Genomic DNA, 22,166 nt, shown 5'->3' with positions numbered 1-22,166 from the left:
GCAAATCTTCGTTCCTTCCCAAGTGGGCGGCACGGGAGCACAGTGGTTAGCACTGTTGCTTCACAGCGCCAGGGGCCCAGGTTCGATTCCCGGCTTGGGTCACTGTCTGTGCAGAGTCTGCACGTTCTCCCCGTGAGTTTCCTCCGGGTGCTCCGGTTTCCTCTCACAAATCCCGAAATACGTGCTTGTTAGGTGAATTGAACATTCTGAATTCTCCCTCCGTGTACCCGAACAGACGCTGGAGTGTGGTAACTCGGGGCTTTTCACAGTAACTTCATTGCAGTGAAAATGTAAGCCTACTTGTGACACTAATAAAGATTATTATTATTAATAAGATATTAAAGCCATCAATCTCCTTACTTTTGAACGAAGAGCAAGATAGTGCAGATGCTGGAGGTCGGAAATAAAAACAGAAAATGGTGGAACTATTCAGCAGGTCTGGAAGCAGCTGCGGAGAGAGAAATTATGTCCAACTCTTCTTCAGATTATCATTATAGAATTTACAGTGCAGGAGGAGGCCATTCGGCCCATCGAGTCTGCACCGGCTCTTGGAAAGAGCACCCTACTCAAGGTCAACACCTCCACCCTATCCCCATAACCCAGTAACCCCACCCAACACCAAGGGCAATTTTGGACACTAAGGGCAATTTATCATGGCCAATCCACCTAACCTGCACATCTTTGGACTGTGGGAGGAAACCAGAGCACCCGGAGGAAACCCACGCACACACGGGGAGGATGTGCAGACTCCGCACAGACAGTGACCCAAGCCGGAATCGAACCTGGGACCCTGGAGCTGTGAAGCAATTGCGCTATCCACAATGCTACCGTGCTGCCCAAAGTTCAAATTCAAGGTTAATCACCTTTCATCAGAATGCTTTGTGCTGATGTCTTTGTAGTCTTATCTCTCTCCTAAGATGTTTTTTGCCCTGCTGAAATGAAATGAAATGAAAATCGCTTATTGTCACAAGTAGGCTTCAATGAAGTTACTGTGAAAAGCCCCTAGTCGCCACATTCCGGCACCTGTTCAGGGAGGCTGGTACGGGAATTGAACCACGCTGCTGGGCTGCCTTGGTCTGCTTTAAAAGCCGGCGATTTAGCCCAGTGTGCTAAGTGTAGTGATTCAGAGTTGAAAAGAGGTCAAATCTGATGGATTTTATGTTCCGCTCCCCATCCCCACCAAGGGCCATCCTGTTCCCATGTTTTACTTTCAAAAAGCACTGACCCCTGTTTTGCTGTTAACGCATTTTGCTATCGGACCTTCATGTCGCCATTAACACCTGCTTTAGTCTCCAACACTGTCATTACCGCTCCCTTTGTCTTGTGTCCATGACGTCTTTGCCAGTTTACCTTTTCGGACCGTCACCTATCCCTGACGTTCGCTTTTGCTCCATCCTCGCTTTTCAACCGTATATAACCCATCACCTTGCTCCCTCTCTTCAGTTCTGAAGAAGTCGTACAGACTCTAAACTCTCTCTGTTTCTCTCTCCCCTGATGTTGCCAGACCAGTTGGGTTTTTCCAGCATTTTCTGTTTCCATTTCAGATCGCCTTGCCTCCTTCAGCTCTCCCTCCTTCCTGTAACCTTATGGCTGGATTGATAGCAAATCACCGTCTGGCATTTCTCTGCATATCAACCTTGGCAGTGTTGGCCATCATCCAAGCTTTTTAATTTAAAAAGAAATGGAAATAACCTGTGCGATTTATCAGGAAACGTTAACATTGTCCAAGTTTTCCTTCTCCAACCCAGGGCACCAGCGATAATTGAAGTATTCCTAAGCAACACTGACAGATTGGTTGAGGCCACAGCTCGTACTGAATCTGGATGTTGCCGGGTCTGCATGGCTCAGTAACTCCTGGAGAGCCTCGCTGTGCCTTCCGCAGAGCGGAGAGTAAATATTATGTGGGAGATCTAAATGTTGGACCTTGTCATTCTTCCTGACTTGGCACAGGATTTTTTTCTTTCCGTGCTTCGAGAAGGAGGCTGCGTTGCCATTGACCTAAAATATGCCAACCTTGTCCTAATTATACTCAATCATGGGTACCGCAGACAAAAATGATAAATGCTAATCTTGCTATTTTTGGTTTCTAAGCAGCGAACTAATTACTCAGTGCTCAGAATAGACTCTTGGTGCTTCTCTCACCCATTTTCTCAAATCTATTTTCTCTCCCCCAACCACTCCGCAGTCCAGTTTCACAAAAACCCAGGCCTAGTGAACAATGCTGGTCAAAAGCAAATTACTGCGGATGCTGGAATCTGAAACCAGAAGAGCAGGTCTGGCAGCATCTGTAGGGAGAGAAAAGAGCTAACGTTTCGGGTCCAGGTGACCCTTTGTCAAAGCTAAAAGGCATAGGAAGTGTGAGCTATTTATACTGTGGGGTGAGGGAATGAAAGATGAATCATAGCCACAGAAACCAAGGGGAAAGAATGCTAATGGCAGCCCCCAGAGAGAACAAATGGTGTGAAAGACCAAACAGCAGAGAAACTAAAATCAGAGGGTAAACTGTGCCAGGTGTAGATGTGGGGGGAGGGGGGACATGGGTGGGAGAGAGGGGAAGGGGGAAGCAAAGGGAAGAAAAGGTAAGAAGAGGGGGGATAAGATGGGTGGGGGGGGAAATATATATATATATATATAAAGAAAGACAAGAAAGAAATAAAAGGCAAAAGACAGTTAAAATGAAATGGAATGAAAACAAAGGGGTCGAGGTGGGGTAGAGTTGAAGTTGTTGAATTCGATGTTGAAACCGGAAGGCTGTAGCCTAACCGGAAGATGAGATGCTGTTCCTCCAGTTTGCGTTGAGCTTCACTGGAACATTGCAGCAGGCCAAGGACAGACATGTGGGCAAGGGAGCAGTGTTAAAATGGCAAGCAACAGAAAGGTCAGGGTCCTGAATGCACACAGACCGAAGATGCTCAGCAAAGCGATCACCCAGTCTGCGTTTGGTCTCTCCAATATAGAGGAGACCACATTGGGAGCAGCGAATGCAGTAGGCCAAATTGGAAGAGATGCAAGTGAAACCCTGCTTAACCTGGAATGAGTGTTTTGGACCTGGGATGTTAAGCATGGAAGAGGTAAAGGGGCAGGTGTTACACCTTCTGCAATTGCATGGGAAGGTGCCATGGGTGGTGGGAGAGGTACTGGGTATGGTGGAGGAGTGGACTAGATTATCTCAGAGGGGACAGTGTCTGCGGAATGCTGATAGAGGGAGTGAAGGGAAGATGTGTTTGGTGGTGGCATCACGTTAAGAGTTGGCGAAAATGCCGGAGGATTACATACGGAGGTTGGTGGGGTGAACTGTGAGAATGAGGGGGACTCATCCTTGTTCTAGGAGGGAGGGGAGGGGGCTAGGGTAGTGGCACGGGAATTGGACCGCACACTATTGAGGAGAATAACTGTAGATGGGAAATCACGGTTGAGGAAGAATGCTGGTCATTTGACTTTGCTGAGGGCAACATCAATGAAGCTAGGCCTCAGGGTCAGCATGAATGATCATGGTGTCTGCCTGGGATTATCTGTCTCTCTGTCCTTGCTGAGATTGCTCAAACAAATAATATAAATAGAGCCATCAAAGGTTTCAAAAGTTCAACTTGTGATTTTTCTTCAGTGAGTGGCAGTAGTCCCAATTTTCCAGACACTAGCTTGCATCTCCCCCCCCCGCCTCCGAAATGTGGCTAGCACTGCTGCCTCACAGCACCAGGGATCGATTCCAGCCTTGGGTGACTGTGTTTGCACTTTCTCCCTTTGATTGCGTGGGCTTCCTCCGGGTGCTCCGGTTTCCTCCCACAGTCCAAAGATGTGCAGGCGAGGTGGATTGACCATGCTAAAATTGCCCCTTCGTGACCAAAGATGTGTAGGTTAAATGGGCTGGCCATTATCAATACGGGGTTATCCCGAAAGTGGAGGGAACGGAATATTCGGCCATAGCCATCTCGGACCACGCCCTACATTGGGGGGAACTGGAGTTGGGGGAGGAGAGGACCAGCGCCCCTTGTGGCGCCTCGATGTGGGACTGTTGGCGGATGAGGGGGTGTGCGGGCGGATGAGGGGGTGTATTGAAAGATACTTGGAGGCCAACGACAACGGGGAGGTGCAAGTGGGGGTAGTCTGGGAGGCGTTGAAGGCGGTGGTCAGGGGAGACCTAATCTCCATTAGGGCCCACAGGGAGAAGAGAGAGGGGAGGGAGAGGGAGAGGTTGGTGGAGGAGATTTTAAGGGTGGACAGGAGTTATGCAGATGCCCCCGAGGAGGGGCTACTTAGGGAGCGACGGAACCTCCAGACGGAATTCGACCTGATGACTACGGGGGAAGCAGAGGCACAGTGGAGGAAAGCGCAGGGGGCGACGTATGAGTATGGGGAAAAGGCGAGTCGGATGCTGGCACATCAGCTTCATAAGAGGGAGGCAGCGAGGGAGATTGGTGGAATTAGGGGAAGAGGGAGGAATACGGTGCGGAGTGCGGTGAGAATAAACAAGGCATTTAGGGACTTCTATGGGGATCTGTACAGGTCTGAGCCCCCAGCGGGGGAGGAGTGGATGCGACGATTCCTAGATCAGCTGAGGTTCCCGAGGGTGGAGGAGAAGGAGGTGGTTGGGCTGGGGGCACCGATTGGGCTGGAGGAGCTGGTTAAAGGATTGGGGAGCATGCAGGCGGGGAAGGCCCCAGGGCCGGATGGGTTCCCGGTTGAATTTTTACAGGAAATACGTGGACCTGCTGGCCCCGTTGCTAGTGAGGACTTTTAATGAGGTGAAGGAGGAGGGGACCTTGCCCCCGACAATGTCCAGGGCGCTGATTTCTTTGATTTTGAAGCGGGACAAGGATCCATTGCAATGTGGGTCACAAAGACCGATCTCGCTCCTCAATGTTGACGCTAAGTTGCTGGCGAAGGTGTTGGCTACGAGAATTGAGGACTGTGTCCCGGGGGTGATTCATGAGGACCAGACGGGATTTGTGAAGGGTAGGCAGCTGAACACCAATGTGCGGAGGCTCCTTAATGTGATTATGATGCCCTCGGTGGAGGGGGAAGCGGAGGTAGTGGCAGCTATGGACGCGGAGAAGGCCTTTGATCGGGTGGAGTGGGCGTATCTTTGGGAAGCATTGCGGAGGTTTGAGTTCGGGGAGGGGTTCATCAGTTGGGTCAGGCTGCTATATAGAGCCTCTGTGGCGAATGTGGCTACGAACCGGCGGAGGTCGGAGTACTTTCGGCTGTACCAGGGGACGAGGCAGGGGTGTCCCTTATCCCCCTTGTTGTTTGCACTGGCAATTGAGCCCCTGGCCATGGCACTAAAGGAGTCCAGGAAATGGAGGGGATTGGTTTGGAGGGGGGGGGGGGGGGAGAGGAACACCGGGTGTCGTTGTATGCCGATGACCTGTTGTATGTTGCGGACCCAGTGGAGGGGATGGCGGAGGTCATGCGGATCCTTAGGGAGTTTGGGGACTTTTCGGGGTATAAACTCAACGTAGGGAAGAGTGAGCTCTTTGTGGTGCATTCAGGGGACCAGGGAAGGGGGATAGACGAGCTGCTGCTCAAGAGGGCGGAAAGGAGCTTTCGGTACCTGTGGATCCAGGTAGCTAGGAGTTGAGGGGCCCTGCACAAGCCCAATTTGACGCGGTTGGTGGAGCAGATGGAGGAGGATTTTAAAAGATGGGATATGCTACCACTCTCACTAGCGTGTAGGGTGCAGTCAGTCAAAATGACGGTCCTTCCGAGGTTTCTCTTTGTGTTCCAGTGCCTTCCCATTTTGATCCCCAAGGCCTTTTTCAAACGGGTAAGCAGGAGCATCATGGGATTTGTGTGGGCGAATAAGACCCCGAGGGTGAAGAGGGTGTTTCTGGAACGTAGCAGGGGCAGGGGGGGGGCTGGCGTTGCCGAATCTATGTGGCTTTATTGGGCAGCCAATGTGGCGATGATCCGTAAGTGGGTAATGGAGGGAGAGGGGGCTGCGTGGAAGAGGCGAGAGATGGCGTCCTGTGTGGGCACGAGCCTGAGGGCGCTGGTGACGGCACCTCTGCATCTCTCGCCGACAAGGTACACCACGAGTCCGGTGGTGGTGGCGACGCTGAAGATCTGGGGGCAGTGGAGGCGACACAGGGGCGAGGTGGGAGCCTCGGTTTGGTCCCCGATTCGGGAGAATCGCGGTTCGTCCCGGGAAGGATGGATGGGGGGTTTCGGAGCTAGCATCGGGCAGGGATTAGAAGAATAGGGGACCTGTTCATCGATGGGACGTTTGCGAGTCTAGGGACGCTGGAGGGGAAGTTTGGGTTACCCCCAGGAAATGCTTTCAGGTATATGCAAGTGGGGGCATTCGTGAGGCGGCAGGTGAGGGAATTCCCGCTGCTTCCGGCACGTGGGATTCCGGACAGGGTGATTTCGGGTGTATGGGTTGGAGAAGGCAAGGTTTTGGCGATTTACCAGGAGCTGAAGGAAGACGAGGAGGCCTCGGTGGAGGAGTTAAAGGGCAATTGGGAGGAGGAGCTTTGGGAGGAGATAGATGAGGGTCTGTGGGCTGATGCCCTGAGTAGGGTTAATTCTTCCTCCTCTTGCGCCAGGCTCAGTCTAATACAGTTTAAGGTTATTCACAGAGCGCATATGACAGGGGTGAGGTTGAGTAGGTTCTTTGGGGTGGAAGACAGATGTGGGAGGTGCTCGGGGAGCCCGGCAAATCACATCCATATTTACATAGATTTACATAGAAATTACATAGAAATTACAGTGCAGAAGGAGGCCATTCGGCCCATCGAGTCTGCACCGGCTCCCGGAAAGAGCACCCTACCCAAGGTCAACACCGGCACCCTATCCCCATAACCCAGTAACCCCACTCAACACTAAGGGCAATTTTGGAGACTAAGGGCAATTTATCATGGCCAATCCACCTAACCTGCACATCTTTGGACTGTGGGAGGAAACCGGAGCACCCGGAGGAAACCCACGCAGACACGGGGAGGATGTGCAGACTCCGCACAGACAGTGACCCAAGCCGGAATCGAACCTGGGACCCTGGAGCTGTGAAGCAATTGTGCTATCCACAATGCTACCGTGCTGCCCACCATATGTTCTGGTCGTGCCCGCCGCTGGATGGGCTTTGGAGAGGTTTTGCGAGGACTATGTCCAAGGTGTTGAACACCCGGTTCAAGCCGAGCTGGGGGTTAGCATTATTTGGGGTATCGGACGAGCCGGGAGTGCAGGAGGCAAAAGAGGCCGGTATTCTAGCCTTTGCGTCCCTGGTAGCCCGGTGGAGGATTTTGTTACTGTGGAACGATGCGAAGCCCCCTCGTGTGGAAGCTTGGATCAATGACATGGCAGGGTTCATCAAGCTGGAGAGGATAAAGTTTGCCTTGCGAGGGTCTGTGCAAGGGTTTTTCAGGCAGTGGCAACCGTTCCTAGACTATCTCGCAGAGCGTTAGGAGGAGGTCAGCAGCAGCCCAGGGGCGGGGGGTTTCCCTATTTGTGTTTTCTACTGCTATATGGGGGGTTATTGTATTTGGGGGAAATCCTATGTATAATTTCTGCTTGTTGTGTTTTTGTTTCTTTTTCTTGTTGGGGGGTGGGGGGGTTTGTTGAAAATTTGTTGGAAAAATTGAATAAATATACTGTCAAAAAAAATAAATTATCAATGTGGGGTTGCGGGGATAGGGCGAGGGAGCGGATCAAGGTACGGTGCACTTTCGGAGGTGCAGACTCGGAGGGCTAAATGGCCTCCTTCTTCATTGTAGAGATTCCATGGAAAGAGGCAAGTCGCAGAAGTAACGCCCATTTCTATAGAGATTATAGCATCTCTGAATGTGATTTGACCAACCAGAGCAGTTTTCCAACAATAGTGGTTGCAGAGGACATGGAGTTGCTGCGAGAAACGGTGAAGTGTTGCAATGGAGAAATGTATTGTCAGCACCTGGAAGGATGAGATCAAATGTTCACCTACACCCAAACCTATCCTTTTCCAGGTTAGAACCTGTTAAAGCCATTCAACTGAAAACAAAACAATCTCAACAGTTGACAGCGAGTTCTGGTCCCCTTATTGGAAGAAAGATATACTGGCATTGGAGTCAGTCCTGAGAAGATTCATTCGCTTGTTCCGGGTATGGAAGGATTTTCTTATGAGGAGAGGTTGAGTAGGTCGGGCCTGTGCTCATTGGGGTTTAGAAGAATGAGAGGCGACTTATTGAGACATACTGGATTCTCAGGGGAGATGCTGAGAGGATTTTTCCTTTTGTGGGAGAGTCTAGGACCAGTGGGCATAATCTCAGAGTAAGGGGTCACCCATTTAAGACAGAGTTGAGGAGACATTTCTTCTCTCAGAGAGTACTGAATGCAGAATCCTTTACCGCAGAGAACTGGAGAGGCTGGATTGTTAAGTATAATCAAGGCTGAGATAGACAGATTTTTAATCAGTATGGGAATCAAGGTTTTGCGGATAAGGCGGGAAAGTGCAGTTGAGGATTATAAATCAGTCATGATCTCATTGAATGGTGGAGCAGATTTGATGGGCCGAATGGCCTACTCCTGCTCCTATGATCAGAACTGCATGACTGGTGACAAGTGGAGCCATGATGATTTTACAATGTTAACTTCAGCCACCAAATGTCGAATGTCCCTTCAGGACTTAGTGGGTTAATGGCCTTCTTAAAACAATCACTAAGCCCGCCATACAATGGGTGATGAACAAAAAGATGAGCAAAATTCACACTTAGCTGAGTTGGCTGGGCGGCTGTTTGTGATGTATAACTAGGCCAACAGCATGGGTTCCATTCCCATACCGACTGAGTTATTCATGAGTTATTCTCCACCTTGCCCCTCGCCTGAGGTGTGGTGATCCTCAGGTTAAATCACCACCAGTCAGCTCACCCCCCTCAAAGCCTATGGTGACTTTAATTTACTTTATTTTTTAATATGACCAGTGCTAATTCAACTAAACTGACATGTGTAGAACTTGAAAATGAGAGCTGGGTAAACCAATCACTTTTTCTTCCTGAGGGATAGTGTTTGCTGGAACCATTGCATGCAAACTCTTACAGGTGGGTTTATACAGTATATGAGTTCAACATAATCTCTCTACCAGATTTAGTAGTTAAGAGACTCAACAAGGACACTAGAGAGGCAAAAGTGTTAAAATCAGGGGACTACTGGCAGTCAGATTTATAATCAAAAAAGACACGGCAGATCACTAAATCAAGACTTGGCAGGTCTGCATCGAGTACAAAGGGGAGCAAGTAGCTTGATCTTAAATGTAGAGGATTGAGCGTATAAGCTTGGCTGACATTCCAGCTGAATTGAGGGAGTGCTGCATTGTCAGAGCTGCCATCCTTCCGATGGGCTGTTAAAGGTCTTGTCTGCCTAGTTGGGTGCAGTTATTGGAATAGAGCGGTCCGTATCCTGGGCCCCCACCATGAAAGACAGATGAATTAATCATTCATCTCGCGGCTGTTTCTGAAACCTTCCTGCAATGGAGCACTGGCTGCTGTGTTTGTCTATTGTAACGGGAATGACTTTAGTTCAGAAACATAGGGAGCGATTTTCCCAAAGCACTGTGTCCGGCACCGATCCCGTTGCATCGGGTGAATAGCGGGAGAGGTCAAAGACTGGTTTCTCGCCGGGCGCCGAGCAGAGCATGATGCACCCGGCCCACGGTGCCCGTCGCGATCTGGATCGTGCCCTCACTGGGCATGATCCAGATAATCATATGTAAATGATCCATTAGACTCAATTGTGACCTCCACACTGGGGGCTGGGTGGCTATTGGATCCCCAAGGTGGTCAAAGACAGACAGGGCAGTGTCAACCTGACAACCTGGAAGGTTGGCACTGCCAAGGTGCAAGGTTGGCACAGCCAAGGGGTGGGGCCTGAGGGTGGCCATGCCTGTGAAAGGGGTGAAGAGGGATATGAAGGGTGGGGGAGTGAAGTGAGGGGTGTTATGAATTGGTGTATGAAGGATAGGAGAGTGAAAGGAGGGGGGGTGGCCTCAAAGGTGGGGAGGCCCTAAAGGTCGGTGTCCCTCAGCGACTCCATAACGGGATATGCTCACTTGGGGGGATGTCCCAATGACCACAAAATTGGATGGATGTGGGGCCGGGTCACCCTCATGCATGAATAGAGGGGGTAGGTATCATGCGGACCTTTAGTGATGGGGGGGTTTGCCCCTCCGGGTCGAGTGTTGGGGGCGTTGCCTATGTCTGAAGGGGGTTACGATGTCCGGGGGGGGTGGGTGTGGGAGACCCTCAACCTCATTGTGAGATTGGCGCCGCGATCACTGAGGAGCCGGTCTTGCCGGCGACGTTAATTCCCCACTGCCGAAACAAATTCGAAGTGTGGGATTTTCCAGTGAGAACCTCCTCACACTCCAAATAAATGACTCTGGGTGGGATTCTCCGTTTCAGAGACTGAGTGCTGACGCCGGGACTGAACCGACGGTGTTCTACGACCTCGAAAACGGTGCCATTCCCGGAGCAATTCAGGTCCCGTTAATGGGAGAGCACCGGAGCCAGATGGTACTGGTGCAATTCCAATGCATGACGGCGTCCCATTCACCGAGGTCGGAATTGGCACTTGAGAGCCTGACAAGCTGCAGCCGCAAGTAAGCACTCCACCCGCCCACCGCTCCCCCCCCAACACACACATATTTCAGTCAATAAGATGACACCCCAAAGGGCGGCACCCCGTTTCCCCAATGCGGCGCTCGAGACCCTGCCAGATGCCGTGGAGGAGAGGCGGGACAAAATATATTTTTTATGGAATGTTAAGAAGTTGGACCACTGTTGGAACAAGGCAAGGGGATTTTCAGAATAGAGTTGCAAGCCAAGGTGGGAGAGTTCATGTACTGGAGAGATAGACATCAATTGGGTGAATGGCTTTGCATTAAGTTAAGAATAAGCAATTGAATTTTCTTTCAAATTTGGCCAGACAATATCTAGAATCAATTTACTACCTGAGCAATGTTAGGTGAGACTTAATGGAACATCAATAAACATCGGCAGGTTGACCGAAGAGCGAAGCATCTGCCTTATTATCCTCAGCACTAATATGCCAATGTCAGAGATACAACTGGGTGATGCCAAAGCAAAAGATATCCCACGGCTATTTCTTCCTCATTCTCCTCTATAGCTTCTCTGTGAAAGCACAGCGCACCCTTTCCCATTGCAGCGTCAGTAAATTGGCATCATCAGGTTGTTGGTCCATCCATTGACCTCTCTGCCCTAGCTTCTCCTGTGACAACCACAGTGTTAGCACAGGCCAAACCTCCTTCTTCCTCCCAAGAGCAAACACGCTGACATCTGATGAAGTTTACAACAGCATTGGCTTCAGGGAGATGCTAGGAGTGAGGTCTATGATCAGAGTAACGCCAACTGCAACATCACTGATGTGTGGTGGGATATTAGAATAATGGGGCATACTTGGCGATCCATTTTTATAAACTTTCTTTTTCAAATACTGTACCTATCCAATTCTCTTCATAAACAATGAACACAGGGAATAAGAACAGGAGTAGGCCAAAAGGCCCATCGAGTCTGCTCCGCCATTTTGTACGGTCATGGCTGATCTTGGGTTTCAACTCCATTTTCCCACAGCTCCCTGTATCCCGTAATTCCGAGAGACCAAAAGTCTATCTCTCCCGTCCTTAAATGTATTCATCGATGGGACGTTAACAATTCCAAAGATTCATAACCTTTTGAGTGAAGCAATCTCGGTTCTGGGGCAGCATGCTAGCACAGTGGTTAGCACAGTTGCGTCACAGCTCCACGGTCCCAGGTTCAATTCCCGGCTTGGGTCACTGTCTGTGTGGAGTCTGCACGTTCTCCCAGTGTCTGCGTGGGTTTCCTCCGGGTGCTCCGGTTTCCTCCCACAGTCCAAAGATGTGCAGGTTAGGTGAATTGGCCGTGCTAAATTGCCCATTAGTGTCCAAAAAGGGTAGGTGGAGTTACTGGGTTACGGGGATAGGTTGGAGGTGTGGGCTTAAATGGGGTGCTCTTTCCAAGGGCCGGTGCAGACTCGATGGGCTGAATAGCCTCCTTCTGCACTGTAACTTCGATGGTAAATTGACCCCTTTTCCTGAGACTGTGCAAATGTCTCAGGATAATGTCAAATGAGACTCACCCTTACATTCTTTCTCCACATCCCTCCCAATATTTTCCTTCATCAAATATTCACCCCAATTCATTTTCAAGGATAATGTTGATTTTGTTCCCACCTTCGATCAGACAGCACAGGCTGGATTCTTCCGCCAAGTCCGCCCGCCGCAAGAATGCCACGAGCGAGATGCGGATAATGGAGAAGTCCATTGACCTCCGGCCGCGTCCGCCGGCGACCGGAGAATCCCGCCTCACCTTCTAAATCCGAGTTCTGTTTTAAAAAAAGGTATCCCCTCGATGTCACCTTCAATTTTGGTCACCAATCACCTTAGATCGGTGTCCTCTGATTATTCAGCCTAGTGCCGCTGGAAACAGTTTAGTTTTATTTAAACCGTCTAAATGATTTTAAACACTTTTAGCTAATCTCCTCTTAGCCTTCTGCGCTCCAAGATAACAATCCCAGTTTCTCCACTCTTTTCATATCATGGTAATGCCTCAAATCGTCAAGTGTCGTCAAGGACTATTCTAGCATTAGGTCAACGATTGCTGTTCAGAGTTTCGGATCGATTGGGAAGCTTCAGTGAAAAGTCAATAATCAATCATCGCTTGTCCTCCTCTACTGTGCTCAATGTGGGGGGGGAAACTGACATGACAGACCACAGGGAACTATAACATCTTCAATGTTTTATTGAAAAGCAATAAATAGAAACGGTGGATGGTTCATAAAATTAAACTGGAGCTGGAATACAAAATACTGACTTATGTAAAAGGCACCATCACCGAGTGTGGTTTCTACTTCTATCCTCTTGTGCACTCTGCTCTCATTTCGCTCCTCTGCACATTCCTCTACCTTTCCTCCCTGAACTCTAGAATTTCCTCCTCAATCCACCCCACTTTTCTACCTCGCCATAATTTATGAAACTCTTTAAAACCTCCCTAATAATTATCTTGGGGTTCGGATTTTCTGCCCCTCCGGTGTGTTTTCCGGCAGCGACCGCGGTGGGGGTGGGGGTGGGGGGGGTCACGTTGTGGTATTATCGCAACTATCAGCATTACAAGGGTTAATTTGTCGTGCCATGAATAGCCACTAGAGGGAGCTGCAGATACTACTATATAAAGCAGTGATGCTCGACCTTCGGGAAGGCGTGAACATAGGAGATAGCTAGTGAAGGTCGTAACAGCAGTTAGTGTGAGAAGGTTAGATTATATTTTATACCAGTTAGTGAGATTAGCAGTAGATGAGTGTAGTTAGATGTTATTGATCAATTCTGTATTCTAAAAGGACTAAGTGTCAAAACCCAGTTTAGTAGTGCAAATAAAATCCTAGCTTTGTTTAAGTAAAAACTATACTGTGGTCTTTGTAGAACACTACGCCAACAATCCTAAATAAGCAACACAAAGAACACCACACACGTTTGTGGGACCAAAAGATCCTCCCGGTGGGAAGGGTTGGAAAATCAAATCCCACCTTTTGTGTCCATATTCTGGTAACTTACATTCCAGTGATGTGACTCTTAACTACCTCAGAAGGAGCTTTATAAATGCAAGATGTTGCTGTGTCTACAAATCACATTAGAAGTAAAAGCAATTCTAATTTTGCTTGGATGATGGATTTTTCTTTTACAATTCTCTCCCCAGCCCCACCTGCATGTATTGCTCCATGTAAGTCAAATTTGCTCCAGAAAACGATTGTCAGGGAGGTCTTTGACCTTTTAGAGCATCATAGAAACACACATAGAAATTAGAAGCAGGAAGAGGCCATTTAGCCATTCGAGCCTGTTCAACCCTTCATTATGATATAGCTGATCATCACGTTCAATACCCTGACCCCGCCTTCCCCCCATTTCCCTTGATTCTGGGATTTTCCAGCCGGTCCCGTTGGCAGGATCTTCTAGTCCCAGCGGCGGAAGGGACGAAGAACGGGGAAACCCATTGATCCCACCACTGACCAATTGTGGGGGGCTACCTGCACCGCCGCAAACGTGTCTCCAGGTGGGCGAGGGGGGAGGAATCCCATCTGCATGCCATACCTCAAGCCGAGCTCTGTCTAACCGTTCAGAATGGTAACATTTTCCCAGCTGTCAGATTGTGAACGGTTAGCTGTTCCCTCTTTCCCACCTAGGTAAGATTCAAAAACCTCCAGTCTGCATCTCAAAGCCAACTGCCGTTCTTTAGGGGCCACAGTGAAAAGACACTCGCACAATCATCCACGCAATGGCACACGTTACCTTTGAACTTGTGCAGCACAGCCCAAAGTTCAGCAATGTCCGTCGCAAAAGTGATATCCGTGTCAAGTACAATGACACGTTCCAGTGAAGCAGGCAGAGTTTTGGTGAGAACCAATTTCATTAGTCCATATATCCCTGAGTAATGCTTGTTTGGAATCCATGAGACTTCTGGCTGAAAGGCAAATAGAAATTGGTTTAAATTCAATTTGATGTTAAGCTTGCATCAATTACATAGAACGCCCCACAGCAAATCTATTGGCACAAGTGCTTGGAATGTGCGCATCCATTTTGCGTATACTGACAAGAGATGGAACAATAATACGAGGTCGGTTAATCACATTATAAGGCCACTGCAGTTTCAGGTCTTGTAGCAGTCTACTATCTCTGCTGCTGCAGTGGATGGAATCATTCAGCTTGAAGCACCACTGCTATCCAATCTACATTGCAGCTATCATAGAATTCACAGTGCAGAAGGAAGCCATTCAGCCCATCGAGTCTGCACCGGCATTTGGAAAGAGCACCCCACTTAAGCCCCATGCCTCCGCCCCATCCCCTTTATCCCCGTAATCTCACCTAATCTTTTTGGACACTAAGGGCAATTTAGCGTGGCCAAGCCACCTAACCTGCACATCTTTGGACTGTGGGAGGAAACCGGAGCACCCGGAGGAAACCACCGCAGACACGGGGAGAACGTGCAGACTCCGCACAGACAGTGACCCAAGCTGGGAATTGAACCCGGGACCTTGGAGCTGTGAAGCAACTGTGCTAACCACCATGCTATCTGATTGTTTAAATAAAAAAGGGGTGGAAGAAGGTTCACGTGGAGTATAAACACTACATAGTTCCTGGGTTCAGCCCTCACAACATTTCATATTTCATTTCAAATCATCTCCTCCATCTCCACTCTGGCCCACCACACTCAGTAAGCCTGCTCCTAGTGGTACCTGGGAACACATTAACGAAGTTGCCTTTCCTGGGTCACCCAGATCTAAGGCTGTCAACCCCCCAGGATTGGCCTGCAGTCTCCAAAGGAATTGAAGATCAATCTCCAGGACACTGCTGTGTGCAACCTTGGAGACAAAAATCGACAGGACGTTCAAAAAAGATTGTTTTTGTTTTTAATTTTACTTTGAACGTTTCTCCTAATTAAGTAATGAGTCTTTTCACTTTTCAATTGGCGTCAGAAGGCCGTACGTCACAAGGATGGATGGGCAGGCGGCTCATGGCTGGAACGTGGGGGCTAATCATGTGATGAAACCCCCAGGAATACATTCGATCGCAGTTGGCAACCTTATCCAGCTCATAGAATCCCGACAGTACAGAAGGAGGCCATTCGGCCCATCAAGTCTGCACTGACCCTGAGAACGAGCGCTCTACCTCGGCCCACTCCACAGCCCACCCCACCCTATCCCTGTAACCTAACCTGCACATCCCTGGATACTGAGGGGCAATTTATCATGGCCACTCCACCTAACCTGCACATCTTTGGGCTGTGGGAGGAAACCGGAGAATCCGGAGGAAACCCACGCAAACACGGGGAGAACGTTAAAACTCCAGAGAGTCACCCAAGGCTCCCGGAATTGAACCCAGGTTCCTGGTGCTGTGAGGCAGCAGTGCTAACCATTGTGCCACCATGCCACCCAGCAATGAAACGGTCACCATTTAATAAGGTCATGTTTGTTCTGATTGTGGCGCAAACTCCACTTTTCTCCCTGCCCCAAATAACCTTTGACTCCCTTGTCCATCAAAAATGTGACTAACTCTGCCTTGAATAGATTCAATGACCCACATGGTAACGACCCTCTGAGAAAAATCTTTATCCTCATCTCCATCTTTAACAGTCATTCATAAACTGCACTGCTTAGCTCTAATCTCCCCTCCAAGGGGAAACACCTCTTAATGGGTTTTCACCCTACTCAACCCCCTCACAATCATATATGTTCACCTCTCATTCTTTTAAACTCAGATGGAAATAGGCCCAAACTGTCCAACTTTTCCTCGTAACATAAATCCTTCATCTCAGAAATGGGTCGAGTGAACCTTCTCTGAACTGCTGCCAACCAAATTATATCTTTATTCAAATAAGGTTCCATAAACCTTAATGTCTAACAAAAATCTAACAACTTTAGTTTTGAAATTTTCATCTGATCTCATGCCTCACCAGTTTCTTTCGGAGGGAGATTTCCATTAATAGTTTGGGTGTAGGAATGTCTTCTGACATCACCCTTAATGGTCTCACTCTAATTTTATGCCTCCTTAGTCTGAACTTTGTCACCAGAGGAATAATTTCTCTCTATCAAGCCTGTTAAGTCCTTTAATCATTTAAATATCTCAATTAGATCACCCTTAATCTATATTTAAGAGAATGCAGGTTTAATCTATCCAAACTATCTTCATAATATGAACATATAAATCAGGAGAAGGATTAGGCCCCTTGGGCCTGCTTTTCCATTCAAGAAGATCATGGTTGATCTGACTGTAACCTCAACTCTTTGGGCTGGATTCTTCGGCCGCGCCCGCCGCAAGATCGGCATCGATGGGATGGGGACCATGTAAAGGTCTATTGACCTCGGGCAGGAATTTCCGCTTGCTGGACGTGTGCGGCTTAAGAATCCCACCCTATACCTCCAGATACATCCCCATCTCCAAATTTCCAGTCCAAAGACGTGCAGGTTAGGTGGATTGGCCATGATAAATTGCCTTAGTGACCAAAAAGGTTAGGAGGGGTTATTGGGTTACGGGGATAGGGTGAAAGTGAGGGCTTAAATGGGTCGGTGCAGACTCGATGGGCCGAATGACCTCCTTCTGCACTGTATGTTCTATGCTCTATAACCTTTCACCTCCTTGTTACTCAAGAACGTATCTAGCTCTGCCTTAAAAATATTCAAAGGCTAAGCTTCACAAAGACTCACTTCCCTGAGAGAAAATAAATTCTCCTCATCTCAGTCTTTAATGGGCGACCCCTTAATTGTAAACAGTGACCACTAGTTCTAGAATATATAGAATAATCTCACCCTCTAGTTCTGGTATCATTCGACTGAATCTACGCTACACACCCTTAAGGTGGCACAGCGGTTAGCAATGCTGCCTCACAGCACCAGGGACCCGAGTTGAAGTCCAGCCTTTGGTGTCTGTGTGGAGTTTGCATTTTCTCCTTGTGTCTGCGTGGGTTTCTTCCGGGTGCTCCGGTTTCCTCCCACAGTCCAAAGGTGTGTAGGTTAGGTGGATTGGCCACCTTAGTGTCCAGGGATAGCTCAGGGGTAGTGGCCCTAGTTAGGGTGATCTTTCAGAGGGTTGGTCAGACTCGATATGCCGAATGGCCTCCTTCTGCACTGGAGGTATTCTATGAACCCTATGAAACCAAAATCTCCTCCCTGTGGTAAGGTGTCCAGAACTTGAGCTGGGGTCTAATCTGTGCTTTTTTAACTGGAACATAACTTCCACTCCATTATATTTTATCGTGGTCCAATGGATTTATTAAAATCACAGGGCTGCCTAGGGCAGTGAGAACCTAATTGCTGGTACTAAGGATGTTTCTGTTGGCACAGGACTGCTAGCCCCCTTGGTTCAGTCATCCTAAATTAAGTTGGTGGGACAATCCATTGCTGGAGTAACTCTGGATAGGGGTGAGTGGTGAAGAATTTAGGGTGTGTTGGTGGGTGGGTGGGGGAGGTTTGCTGGACCATGAAGCTGAGATAAGAAAGAATAAATAAACTCTAACCTTCAATTCATCGGCATCATAAAAGTTGACGGTCACTGCCGGAACCATCCACGTCTCAAAGAGATAGCCCAGGATTTGCTTGGCAATGGCGTCAGTGATGAAATGGAAATGCAAAGGATTTCGCCTGAGGGAACACAAGACGGGAGTATAAATCGAATGTACTGATGGTCACTGCCCAATCATTGAACTGACTGGAACTTCTCAAAGCAACCACTCACTGGCTTCCACCCATTGTGCACAGCAAGCTCCCACAAAAAGCAATGTGATAACTTGACAAACTACTTTTCCTGATTTTAATTGGGACATAAATATTAGCCGGGACACCAGGGAGAACTCCCCTTCCCTTCAGCAAAATGGATCCATAGCATCCTCGTCCATCTGAAGGGGCAGTCGGGTCCTCGGTTTACTATCTCACCTGAAAGATGCCGATGAATTGAAGGTCAGACAGTGCCGCACTCGCTCGATACTGCACTGGAGTATCAGCCTAGATTCTGTGATGAAGTCTCTAGAGCGGGATTTGACTCGGACTCAAAGAGTCGCGAGTTTAGCACTGAGCCCTGGGTGGTAATTGATAGATTACTGCTTGCTCATTTATTTTCCTTCTCACATTATTAGAATCAGCAGAAGGAAGAAATGGGTTTCTAGGCCTAGCCACAACAACCATGGGTGTCACCTTGCTAGCGACAAGAAAATAAGTATGAAAGGACCTGTAATGTCATTGACACATCTGACAATTGACAGAACAAGGAAGATAATGTCAGTTTTGGTTTTGGGGCCTGAGTTCGACACCAGAGACAAGTGGTAGCCGAGGATGTTAGCGATTTCCAAAAAGTTGGTGGATGGATTTTTTTTCCACAGTGATCAAATGGGCCAAGAGCTTTTTGGACTGAAGAAGTAAAGTCATCACTAGTTCTCTAGAGAGTGGGAATAGAGAATAATGAAAAATAGCAATTGAACAAATATTTTCATTCTATCTTCACTGTAGAAGATACAAATAACAGGCGGCACGGTGGCGCAGTGGTTAGCACTGCTGTCTCACAGAGCATGGGACCCAGGTTCAATCCCGGCCGAGTCACTGCCCGTGTGGAGTTTGCATATTCTCCCCGTGTTTGCGTGGGTCTCACCCCCAAAACCCAAATATGTACCGGGTAGGTGAATTAGCCATGCTAAATAGCCCCTTAATTGGAAAAAAGAAGAATTGGGTACTTTAAATTTAAAAAAAAAATGATATAAATGATATCCCAGGAACTATTGTGAATCAGGAGGTGAAAGGGCAGGAGGGACTTAAAACAATTCCAATTACCAGGAAAAGAGTACTGAGGTAATTATTAGAACTAAAAGCTGACAAGCCCCCAGGTCTTGGTGGATTCAGTCTTGTGAAGAAGTGGTTGCTGAGGTAGTAGATGCATTGGTTTTAATTTTCCACAATTTCCCAGATTCTGGAAAGGTTCCATCAAATTGGAAAACAGCCAATGGTTACTCTTCTGGTCAAGAAAGGAGGGAAACAAAAAGCAGGAAACTATAGGCCAGTTAGCTTGACTCTGCCAAAGGGAAAATGTTAGCATGTGTTATTGAGGAGATTATAGGAGGACACTGAGACAATCTCAATGCAATTAGACAGAGTCAACACCTTTTTATGGACTAGAAATCATGTCTTATTAATTTATTAGAGTTCTTTGTGAAAGTAACAAGCAACATGAATAAAGGGGAATCTATAGATCTGCTGTACTTCGATTTCCAGGAGGCATTTGACAAGGTGCAACATCAAAGGTCACAAAATAAGAGATGGTGTAGAGGGTAACATATGAGCATGGTTAGAGGATTGGCTAGCGAACTGGAAACAGAGAGTCAACATAAATGGGTCATTTTTGGGTTGGCAAGATACATAGAAACAATGCATAGAAAATAGAAGCAGGAGGAGGCCATTCAGCCCTTCGAGCCTGCTCCACCATTCATTATGATCACAGCTGATGATCAAGTTCAATACCCCGAACCCGCCTTCCCCCCCATATCCCTTGATCACTTTAGCCCCAAGAGCTATATCTAACTCCTGTTTGAAATGACACAATGTTTTAGCCACAACTACTTTCTGTGATAGCGAATTCCACAGATTCACCACTCTCTGGGTGAAGAAATTCCTCCTCACCTCAGTCCTCAAAGGTTTACCCCTTATCCTCAAACCATGACCCCCCTAGTATCCCCCCAACATCGGGAAAATTATTTCTGAATCTACCCTGTCTAATCCTGTTCGAATTTCTATGAGATCCCCTCTCACTCTTCTAAACTCCAATCAATATAATCCTAACCGACTTAGTCTCTCCTCATATGCAGATGTGATGAGTGGAGTGCTGGGGCCTCAACGATTTACAATGTATATCAATGAGTTCGACAAACGGACCAAATGTATGGTTCCTAGATTTGCTGATAACACAAAAATAGGTAAGGAAGGACGTTGTGAAAAGGATATAAGGGACAGGATCTACCGGGCAGGTCGCGGCCTATAGATCCTGGGAGATGCCTCTCTCAGGTTTCCAGATGGCCGTTACATCTCACGAGATACGGTTAGATCACAATGGGCGGGACCCAGTCTTGCATAGTTAAGTGACTTTAAATACCCACTTAGCTGTCCTGATGCCGGATCAATCAGCCACCTGGCATCTATTGGCCACGCTGAGGAGACTCCAGCTGGGTGATGTTCAGTACTCGTCCCCACAAATGGGGACCAGGTGTAACATTACAAGGAGGGTCTCCCAGGCGATCGGAGGCCCCGGGTGGTCACCCTCCAAGCAGGGACGCACCTTGGCACAGCTGGTGTCACCTGGGCACCCTGGCAGTGTCATCCGGGTGCCAACCTGGCACTGCTACGGTGCCCAGGTGGCACTGGCAGGTTGGCATGTGCACTGCTAGAGTGCCAGGCTGGCAGTGCCAAGCTGGCATTGTGCTTGTGCCGCATATCAGGCCTGGGGGTGCCCTGCCGATATGTGGTGGGGTGCGGAGGGGCTCAAGGACCCTCCAACAGGTGAGTTGGGGAATTGGGGGGGGCCTGGGGGTTTCGTCGGGACCCCTCACTAATCCCCCCCAGAATGGACTCAGTTTTATTTTGGTTACATTGCGCCCAAGGAGTCTGCAAAGGGGCTTGGATAGGTTAAGTGAGTGGGCAAACATTTGGCGGATGGAGTAAATGTGGTCAAATGTGAACTTTGACTTTGGCATGAAGAATAGAAAGACAGTATATTATTTAAACAGAGAGAGACTGCAGAACTCTGAGGCACAGATGGATTCGGCTGCCCTTGGACATGAGTCAGAAAATGTTAATATGCAGGTACAGCAAGTGAGCAGGAAGGCAAATGGAATCGCACAATCCCTACAGTGCTGAAGAGGCATTCGCCCCATCAACCCACTGAAAGAGCACCCTATTAAGATCCAATCCCCCACCCTATCCCCGTAACCCCACCTAGGAACAATTTATCATGGCCAATCCACCTAACCTGCAAGTCTTCGGACTGTGGGAGGAAACTGGAGCACCCGGAGGAAACCCACGCAGACATTGGGGAGAACGTGCAAACTGCACACACACAGTCGCCCGAGTTTGGAATTGAACTCGGATCTCTGGTGCTGTGAGGCAGCAGTGCTAACCACTGTGCCACCCCTGTTGTCATTTATTGAAAGGGGGATGGAAGACAATATTAAGCTATTTTGGTATACAGGGTATTGGTGAGACCACATCTAGAGTACTGTGTACAGTTTTGGTCTCCTTTATAGGATATAAATGCTTCAAATGCAGTTTAGAGAAGGGTCACTAACTAATTCTTGCGGTGTTGGGGGGGGGGGGGGAGGGGGGGCAGCGTGCAGTTATCTTGTGAGGAAAGTTTGCACAGGTTGCGTCTGTGATCATTAGAGTTTGGAAGTTTGAAAGGTGATCTTAATGAAATATTTACGGTCCTGAGATCCTCAGGAGAACTTACAGGGCAGATGTTGAAAGGTTATTTCCTCTCGTGGGAGATGCTAGGACTAGGGAATACAGTTTAAAAATAAGGGGCGGAATTCTCTGTCCCGCCGGACCAGTTCTCTGGAAATCACCAGGTGTGGGTGCGCTGTCGTAGTAACAGGGAATCCTGACAGTGGAGAATCCAGCTCAAGGGGTCTCCCATTTAAAACAGA

At 48.4% G+C, this 22,166-nt stretch overlaps 1 protein-coding gene across 2 annotated transcripts in view; it reads right to left on the bottom strand.

Moving 5' to 3' along the window:
• The window catches only part of large1 (LARGE xylosyl- and glucuronyltransferase 1), a 678,219-nt gene that overhangs the window by 236,151 nt on the left and 419,902 nt on the right, over positions 1-22,166 (bottom strand). For both annotated transcript variants that reach the window (XM_072484258.1, XM_072484259.1), the window contains exons 5-6: positions 18,006-18,129; positions 14,285-14,456 (exon numbers count right to left, since the gene is read on the bottom strand). In XM_072484258.1, coding sequence (XP_072340359.1) covers positions 14,285-14,456; positions 18,006-18,129 — 296 coding nt within the window. The remainder of the gene's footprint in view (positions 1-14,284; positions 14,457-18,005; positions 18,130-22,166) is intronic.

Source organism: Scyliorhinus torazame, chromosome 19 (genome assembly GCF_047496885.1).
Source record: "Scyliorhinus torazame isolate Kashiwa2021f chromosome 19, sScyTor2.1, whole genome shotgun sequence".
Classification (NCBI taxonomy): domain Eukaryota; kingdom Metazoa; phylum Chordata; class Chondrichthyes; order Carcharhiniformes; family Scyliorhinidae; genus Scyliorhinus; species Scyliorhinus torazame.
This window is presented reverse-complemented; position numbering and strand designations above follow the sequence as displayed.